Source organism: Aythya marila, assembly GCF_965140915.1.
Source record: "Aythya marila genome assembly, chromosome: 9".
Taxonomy (NCBI): Eukaryota; Metazoa; Chordata; class Aves; order Anseriformes; family Anatidae; genus Aythya; species Aythya marila.
In genome coordinates this window covers 21,126,916-21,136,654 of record NC_139050.1, presented here as the reverse complement: position 1 = coordinate 21,136,654, position 9,739 = coordinate 21,126,916, and the positions used below count along the sequence as shown (strand labels likewise).

Here is a 9,739-nt window from a genome sequence, read left to right as displayed (position 1 = left end):
TGCGTGGACGTTTATTCCAGCCAGTTAAGGCTAATGAAGTGCAGGAGTGTCTTGCTAAAGATACCCCATAGCGAGGGGAAGGCTCATTAAGTGGAAAGGTGGCTTTTGCTGACCTATCTATCAAACATCTACAGTGTTAATTTTCTCGTTGGCTGTGTGGCCATGTCTTTAGGGCTGGTGAGGGACAGCTTTGTATTTCCTAGGCTCTAATGTTGCTGCGTATTTTGAAGCCTCTTCATTTTCATTTTCTCCCTCCTAGCTGCTCTCAGCCTTTTGTTCTTTAAGTAACTGTCTTCTACTTGGTATAAGAAGTCTTCAATTATTCCGATCTGCAATTACAAAGAAGTGTTAGAATCATGTCCCTGTCCCTGCATAAAAACATTAGAAACTTTGGCAATTAGTTTATTTCAGAACTAATTCTCATTAGAAGGAAAACCATGTGAAGGCACCTCTCGTACAATTGGCTGGAGTAATGGTACATGATTTATTAAATTTTTTGTCCCTTTCTGTTTGGCCTTATGCACGCGCAGATTCAGTTCTGTGAATTTGGATTCAATTACTTTACTGCTGTGGAAGAGACTTCTTTCATTGAAATCTGTGCATTGAAAACAGAAATTTATCACAACTCTGTCTTTAAATGGCATTGAAAAACAGCCACTTTAAAAGGAAGGGATGATGAGGAAATTAATCTCGGGCAAGTCTTTCTTGATAAGGAAAGAGAACAGAAGCTTCTGGCATTTATATGCCAAAAATCAGCACATGGAGAAAAATGAGTATTCTGCATTGCTATGGCATGAACCATTTTTCTATTAAATCAAAATGAAGTTCTGAATAAATATGTTTTCCCATGAAATATAATTCACTAGAGAATGTAGTAAAAGAACAGATGACCTGTGTCCCCCCCAAATAAAAACATAATTATTCTAATAAAGAGTACATTCAGATAGATATACTTTGCAAGGCTGATTTCAGAACTGAAAATAAATGTTCATAACCAAAACCAGATATTAATAGTACTGTGTACAGGTATTCTGTGAACAACAGGCATTCATAATTTCATGGCTATCTCCCCCCATGCCTTACCTTTATTCATAACTTATGTCAATATTTGTGATGTGCAGTGTTTCTGCATGGTGAGGATGGGAACCATCTCCCTTTGCACTGAGTCATGCTCAGGACCTAGACCCTATATAACGTGAGGATCTAAAGAATCAATCTTCCAATTGCATCTTAAGCTGCAATCTTTTTTTTTTTTTTTTTTTTTTAAAAAAAAAAAAGTCCTAATCTATCATCCTGACACTCATTCAGTGGAGCATTGCTTCTTTAGTCACAGTACTGAGCAGCTGACTGTGAATTAATCTGAGCGTGGCTCACCAGTGCATTTATTTGTATATTTTGCTGTTATTTATTTGTATATTGAGCTGTTAGGAGAGTGCTCCCAGCCCCGAGCTTGGAGCCGTGCATGTTGGAGAGGGGCGTGCGTGTGATGGAGACGCCACCAGGCAAGCACCAGAGCTCGTGGGCAATTATTTCTGCTCCTCTGGGGTGCCGAGGGCACAGGAGCTCGGCCTCCTGCTCCCCACGAGCTTGCATTGGAGCAGTTTTACCCCATGCTGGTGACCCCAGTGGGCTTTGCTCCTCCGCTGTCAGGAGGGCTGCAGCAACAGATGCCCACGGAGGTTGGGGCTGGCTCTGGTGTGACGTGCTCGCAATATGAACATGCAGGGGATTAGGGAAAGGAATCGTTATGCTAGCCTCATTTTTAAGAAGCTGAAATAAAAGCTTAGGAAATCATTGATCTGCCAAAAGCAGGCAGGAAGTCTGAGAAAGACTAATCGCTTGGTGCCAAGCTCCAGTCCAGGGGCTCAGCCATATTAAAAACAACAAGCAAGCCCCCAAGGCTGTTCTGCAACAGACCAAATTAAAATGTCTCTGTGACTTCTGTGATTATAAGGAATCTGTTAGATTTCTGGGAGTAGAGCTCGTGTTTGGGCGAGCACAAAGTGTGTGAAGAGGCAGGGAAATGAATCCCAGGCAAGTGGGGAGGGGAAGGGGTGAGGGAGGTCCAGGAAGCGATCAAAAGCCCCAGGAGCTCCTTTAGGACCATCCAGCGGTGGCCAAGCTGCTGGTGATGCCACCAGAGAGCCCGGGGTGGGATGGTGTTCCCACCAGAGCTTGGCTGCTGCTGTGTGCTTTTCATATTTATAGAATACCTGTCAACTCCAGCCCCCAAAATAAGTTCTAATATGGCATATCAGGGGTGGAAATAATAGTTGCTTACATAATTGCAATGCTACTGACACAGCTGATGAGCTGATGATGTTATTTGCACAGCAGTGATGACATTCAAACCCTCACTGACTTACAATTACACTGTATGCGCTGAGCCCTGGCATGATTTAAATTACCATACAAACACAATGAAAATACAGTCTCTTGACAAGATAAAGGGGGGAAGGGGGGTAGCTTAAAAATGTCTTTTTGGTGGCTGCAATGTTCAGTAGTGCTTATTCATGGCTTTTTAGCTTGCACATTTCATTTTAAGAAAGTAAATTGGAAGCATTATGTTCTGCCTTTTTGCCTTGATTTAAAACCTTCCCGTGCCCGCTCTTCTGCTGTTTGACTGTGGTGAGCCACCTTCAGGGCTCTCGTTGGGAAATGCAAATTTTTAAAATCAATAGCTTCATTTTTTTTTTTTCTTTTTTCTTTCCAATAAGTGCTTAAAAAGGAATCTGTGTGGATGGGAGTGTGCAGAAGGACATATGTCACAGCCAGCCCAAACGTGACTAGTGTAGGGAAGCGGCTTTTGGAGAAGTCTCGCGATTCACTCCTCAGCTGACCTCAGACTGTTGCTGAGCCCCCAGGGCTGTGTAGCCAAACTTTGCAGCCACTACACGGGCTGAAGTGCCATTGTGTATTCTAAAGTACCACTAAATCCCACCACGGGAAGAGCCCTGCAGGACTTGATTCACAGTGCTGGTGTTGCCAGCGAGGCACACGAGGACTCACCCTGCACAGGGATCAATGCCAGGTCAGCCCTTCGCCCTTCTGTACGTGGATTTTGCTCTACGTGAATTATCACTTCATGGGCTTTTTCTCAGTGTAAGTTCTCGAGTGCCTGGTGGCCTGAGTACTTATGGAGACAGTTTGGGCTTCAATGTATTTTAATCCTCTGCTGCTAAGACATCTTATTTTCAAGATATCCCAGGTATTTGCTCCCCTAGGTTCTCCCAGCAGTGCAGTGGCAGCATTTCTACTTTGGTTAAATATCTACAGACCCGGCCCAGCTAAAGGCTGCCCAATGCATCGCTGCCCCTCAGTACAAGTCGCTTCTGTTTTTCCCTCATTTCTGGCTGCTCCTGTCCCTGTTTCTTTCACTGGGCTTTTCTCTCTCTGGTCTGGCCCCTCTGATCAGCTGGAAGGAGCAGAGGAAAAGGAGGTGGATGGTATAGAGAGCAAACTGAAAGAGGTGAGAGGCAATGCAATGGGGTCAGCATGAGGGATGAACAAAGGAGGGTCTCCTCAGGCGAGGCAGTGTGTAGTTTCCCTTTGGCTTGGGATCTGATCCAGACCTATGGCAGTTTTTGAAAGTGACTTTACATAGGTCCACACAAAGGCAGGGAACAAGACAGGCCTTGTTTGCAGCATACAGAAGCGTTTCTGATCTTGCCCTTCTGTAGGTGTTGTCCAGTGATGGATAAAGGAGAGCGAGCTGGCAGTCCTGCTCTCGGATGCTGTCCTGATTCCCTCACGGCACGGAGGATGTACAAGCAGCACCTGCTGCTGCAGCTGGGCTGCAACCATCATAAGATTTCAGCGTAAAGGACCTCTGGAGGTCGTTAAGACCAACCTCCTCTGCAGAGCAGGCTTCGTGGGGTTTCCCCTCTTTTTCTGAAGCCCCTACTGCTTTTCTGCTAGCGTCCAATCAGTCACTTCTGGCTTTGTCCAGATGCATCTGGTTTTGCCCTGAAAAACGCACAAGGCCAGTATATTCTTTGCTCTTCCTATGCACTCCCTGGGATAAGACATCCCACATATGGTTCCTAATTACGTGATATGCACCAGCTATGAAGAGAGGCCACAGAGACACTATCCATCATGCAGGGTGTTTTTGTCCAAGTCCTGATGGGCCACAGATGTCACGAAACTTGTCAACCTTTGCTGCAAGGGGGCTGTTCCAAGGAACAGATGCCCATGGTCGATGGCTTGCTGATGGTCCAGCGGAAGCTTCATGGCTTGTCCAAAACTGGGGGAGATATTCTCATCACAAACTAGCTTGTGTTTTTTAAAATACTGGCAAGAATCTGAATACAAATACAAAAATATCAGCAATAGAAGAGTTTTCACCAGAACAGTTTAGAACAGCACAAATGAAAGAGCCAGGACAAACTCCCAAGGACAAACTCATGTAGGAAAACAACTCTTTAAAAAAAAATGTAGATAGAAATGCAGCAAGCAGACATAAAACCATACAAGTCTGTGTTACATGGATCCAAGTGTATGCAGGCTCTACACTGCCTAAACATCCAAACTACTTAAATCCTGATACAGACTGGGAGAGTCAGTGTGAAAGAGGAAAGAGGTGCTTTTGAAAATGTATGCAGGAGCCATAAATAACAGGCAACAGCAAAAAGGATTTGGGGGCATAACAGAACCTATTCCTATTACTTGGGAGCTCTTAGTAATTAATAGAAGGCAAATGAGCTGCCTTTAAACACGAAGTACCTCTCCGTGTTTTCCTTTGTACCCCTGCACTTGCTGAAGCACTCGTTGGGCTGAAGGAAGGAACCAAAGGAACGATACGGAAAGGGCCCGGAGGGTGAGCAGGGATGGCTGTACGGGGTGTGGAGGAAACGCTGAGAACATGCCACAATTGTGATTTTACTGCTTGTGTGTTAAGTGAAGCATTTTTGAGCTGCTGTGGTTGGTTTTGGAAGGGAGCTGGGTTTGCATATAGCACATCATCTCCTGAATGGCCATGGGCAGGCCAGAGTCATTTCCCTATGTTTGTCTGGCGATGTAACCCACTGACCGCACAACTCTTGCCTTGGACCTGCTTTTGGAAACGTTCATAGCTTTAGATGCTAGTGCCAAAGATAAATGTGCTGTCCCTCACACTCCTTTTCTGCAGTTTCACATGCCTTGTGTACACACTGCCTTTCTTTAAAGAACGCGGTCTGACAGGGCTGTCCACATGTCCACCCTGAAGGACGGAGTTTAGTGAAACACTGAAAAATTAACAGGGTCTTAACACGTTAGCAAAGCTCCAAAGCTAAAAGCAGACGGAAGAAGGAGTATTTGCTGATGGGAAACTGAATAAGAAAACTGTTGATGCTGGTAATGAATTACATTTATTAAGCACCTTACAATGGAGATGGTCCTTCGGTATTTTACAAGCTCTCCTGAATCACTGTCCAGCTCAGTGTTTACTGCAAGCTGTCCTGTTGACTCGTGCTATCTTTCACAGCAGTAACAACACCTGGCAGCAGGTGTTTATAGGGCTGGAGACCTTTCCTAGCAGAGGGCAGCAGGTAAGCTGACTGCTCATGTATAAGTGACAGCATGATTAGCAAGGGCCGGGGAAATATCTGTCGAAATCCCTATGCAGGCACCGTTAATGTCCAGAATCGGTGTGATTTAACTGCCAGGCAACGACAACCAGCTACATTATTCTGATGTCTGAGACATTTACTGCTCAATTGCCATATTTACTGGTATTTAAAATTATCCCATTGACTTATCTCACCCTATGGCTTGGCGGAATAGACCAGAGCTTTTCTTGTAACAAAACACTCCTTCCCACTTGCATTACCAGTACTTTTTTTGTTGCTGTGATGACCTATGAATTATGGGTATAAGTGTCATATGATATTAGACCAACTGATTTGGCTGGAAAAAACAGACCCTCCTTCCCTCCTCCCTTTTCACAATGGTTCTATGCATTTGTGAAATGCCCAGCTGTGTCACGGCCCTGGGGAGAGAGCAAACCAGGAGCCAGTTTCCTTCTGGTAGTGGCCAGCCATTCCTTGGCTGCTTCAGGACTAGCCAAGCTGAAGCACACCGAGACAATTTGGGAAGCCTGCTGGCTCTGAGAACAAGCAGCGTTCCCAGTGGCTGTGGCATGGGCTTGGGTTACTGCACAGGACCCTACAAAGTCACACAGAACCAATAACTACTGCAGCAGCTAGCGCAGTGCTCTTCAGCAACACGTCCACTTTCCATCAACAAAATATGAATCTCCCTCCTTGCTCCTCTGGCTGACTGAATGCCTGGCAAGTCCACGGCCCTTTTCCATGGCTTGGTTTTCAATTAAGAGATAATGTCAGTGGAAGAGCACAGGTCATCAGACAGCGTTCCCCTGCTGCTGCAAAAGGCAGAGCTGTAGTAAGCAGAGGTCAACTACTGAGAATCTGTGTGCCAGGCTAAAGGATTATATAATACGTTAGGCTAATTTTACTTCATTTTATATTCACATATATTAGTGCAGTTTTTGTTATATACTTATCCTTATGTAAGTTACATCTGTTCTTTTATTCACTCATCCATGTTTGCTCTGTTTTCAGATTTATGAAACAGGCGTTCCACTGAGCTCAGCAAATGATGGGCATAATAACTTATCTAAATTGCAAAGTATGTGATGCCCTTGAGGTAAACTCAGATGTAAAGGTTTTATGAAGTGTCTCACATGTAGAAGTGTAGGGAAGTGTTTATTTGCCAACTCCTGTCTATCCTTTGGCTGTTCAAATGATGTTAAGAGAATCCTATGAAACCACTATGAAAGCCTAGGGGCTAAATGGAGGAGAGAAGTAGAACTGCATTATTATCTTCACAGAGCCAATATGGCACTTGCTACCTTATTGGGCTCTCCTCTCTTCGGATGTCAAAAGTTTATGGTTGATGGGCTGTAAAGTATCTCTTTATTTAATGAAATGCCTCTCACTGTAACAATATTAATGAATTTATTGTTATGAGACAGGAAAACAATCCCCCTTATTTCTTTTCTTCTGTTACAAAACTACAGAGAATTGAGGGCTCTGTAGAGGAAAGGAGGCCGCTTCCTACCCCTTTAGGTATCTTAGATACCATAAACCCTTCCACCTGACCATAGTGGCTATAACATCCTAGAATGGCCATGCAGAGACATGATTCCTTGAGTTATTTAGGGCCAAGCTTGATCATTACTCCCAACATTCATACTCACGGCAGATTTTACTTAAATCTGTAACTCTGTCAGGAAAGCAGCTAGCAAACAGTGACCAGACCTGGCTATTAGAGTGCGTCATTTCCTTAAAACTCAGTGGCTGCAGTACTCTTGTGGGATCCAGCTGAATTAGCAGGGTAGTTCCCCTCCATCTCTCTTGGAGATCTGTTCACTGCTGCTGAGCCTTGTGCATTGGAAGTCATTGCTCAAACTGCTGGCCTGGCAGCCTCATTAGATTAATAAATTCAAATGTTATAGAACTAAGAAGAGAATTCACACTTTAAAATCCAGTAAGAAAAAATATTTTTCTGCCTCTGTTCACTGGTGAAGACTTAAGACCCTTTATAAGATAGGCTATGATGCTTTTCCCCATAGTGTTTCCCACTGGCTACTTTATGGGGACTTTGCATTCACAAGGCTGGCTTCAGAGAAGTCCCTTCTCATAAAATGCTGATGGTGTGATATTTCAGTACCTTCAAGATTCAACCTATACATTTGGACAGAGAGAGTAATTAAAAAAAAAATAATCTAAGCCTAGTATGATGCCTTGCTGTAAGCCCAGCAATCTGGGCACCAGCAAGCTCAGTTTGGGAATTTTTACGAATACATTTGTTCCTGAAGAAGACTGGGACTCCTTCCCTCTCTTACGTGCTTGATGGGTCTTACCCCCAGGTGTCTGGGTTTCCCCAAATTGCTGATACCCAGGAACATCGCGGCTTCCAGCCCTAGCCTGGCAGGCAGAGGGCAAATATGCGCCATGGGCAAAGTTAAATTGCTGTAGACTAACTGAAGTGAGTGTCATGATGTGTATTTGAGAATATCCAACTACCTGGACACATGGAAGGGTCTAAACTACTTGGTGAGTCTCTGTGAGCTGGGGAGTGGGGACACGGCCAGGCAGGGCATGGTGAACTGCCACCCCACCAGCTCCATCCCATGGATTTGCTGGTGGCTGGTGGAAGGGCAATGGCCCTATGTACCACTGTGCAGTGATACCAGCTCAGCTCAGTTTTATCCAGGGAGCTGCATGTCAAAGTGTCTGTAAAATCCCAGAGAACAGGCATGAAAGGGATTTGGAGAGGCTGGCCCAGCCCATGTTTCCTTTCCATTCTACAAGGATATCTAAAATGTGGTTAAGCCTCTGTAGGGGGATGTTTCCTAATCTCCCACAGTAATGTAGGCTGTCCTGGGTCAGGTCTCCTTGTGGCTGCAGAGTCCACAGCGTGCTATTACTGAGAAAGGCATCTCCTTAGCTGTGATGTTCCCTTTTCTCCAGCTAATCACTGAGTCATTTTTCTTTTTGTTGTATTTAAAGCTTCTGAAAATAATTAGCCCGTTTGAAAAATTGGTTCACTTAAAAACATAAATTTGTCAGAGAATTGGGTGAGCAGTGCAATGCCCAAAACACTTGAAGCTACACATACATTACTACTTTGTCACTGCTGTAAATTCAAAATTGCTCAGATTAATTTCAAACTAATTTGATAAACCCTCCACTGTGACAAAAGGAAAAGTGTTTGGTTGTCAGGCTTTGTGCCCTGGTACGTCAGATTTCAACCTGAATGAATTTTTTATGGCTGACTCTGGAATATAAAACTCTGAAAACAGTGGTTTGTAATGGCAGTTCTGACAGACCCTTTAACCGTTTGGAAAATAGGCACAGCTATAATTCTGCTGCATTAGAGAAAAATTTTGAGTGCTTTCATTAGGTGCAACAGCTGTTTCTATAGCAAGAGCCAAACTACACTGGTGGTAGTGTAGCTGTCAGCTTCTCAGAGTTTTGCATTTATAGCTGACTGTATAAACTCCTTTATGTTCTTTTTCACTTTCCAATATATGTAAATTAATTCAATAGCAAAATTACAAATAACTACCCTGTAACTAGATCTATGTGAAGGTTCTTAGCAGGCTCCTACAATCAGCGACATGCGATGAGCGAATCGAGAACCACTGAACTTTTCAAAATGGTTCTCGCACAAGTAAGTGACAGGCAGTAATCCATGCCACATCGGTTTTCTGTCACCAGATTTAATCCTCTGTAGTAATCTGTTAGGGTCCTTTAACCTGGTGTAACTTTCTAAATTAGAGCTGATTTAAGTGAAACATAAAAAAACAAACAAAAAAACAACAAGAAGCCAAACTCCATGAGTACTTTCCTGCTTCTTCTACTAAGTAAGAAAATTCCTCTAGGAACATGCTGAATATGCTGGAATTAAATTTTGGAAAAAAGTAAAGTAGAAAAGAACTATTTGATGATGCTCTCCAGTTCTTTGTTCTGAAATAATATAGAAAAATATTTTTGTATTATGAAACAAACAGTGAGTTCTGCTTGGAACAAGATGCCCCAAATCAGATACAGTTATTCAAGCTGTCAAAAATGAAATGCAAAAATTATTTTCAGAATGCAAACAAATTTTGAAGCACCACATTTTAAAATGCAGAGAGCAGATTTTCAGGCATTGAGTAAATTTTATTCCTAAATATAGAATTATGCACAGCTTTGTGTGGCGTAATTTGGGATGCCAGTCCATTTTTAAA

General features: G+C 43.4%; 1 protein-coding gene across 1 annotated transcript in view; it reads right to left on the bottom strand.

Annotated features, from left to right (window-relative positions):
* Positions 1-206: 206 nt before the first annotated feature.
* SPATA16 (spermatogenesis associated 16) overlaps positions 207-9,739 on the bottom strand; it is a gene marked incomplete at both ends in the record, with an annotated part of 75,008 nt that continues 65,475 nt past the window's right edge. Inside the window, one exon of the mRNA XM_082767718.1 lies at positions 207-329. Coding sequence (XP_082623844.1) covers positions 207-329 — 123 coding nt within the window. The remainder of the gene's footprint in view (positions 330-9,739) is intronic.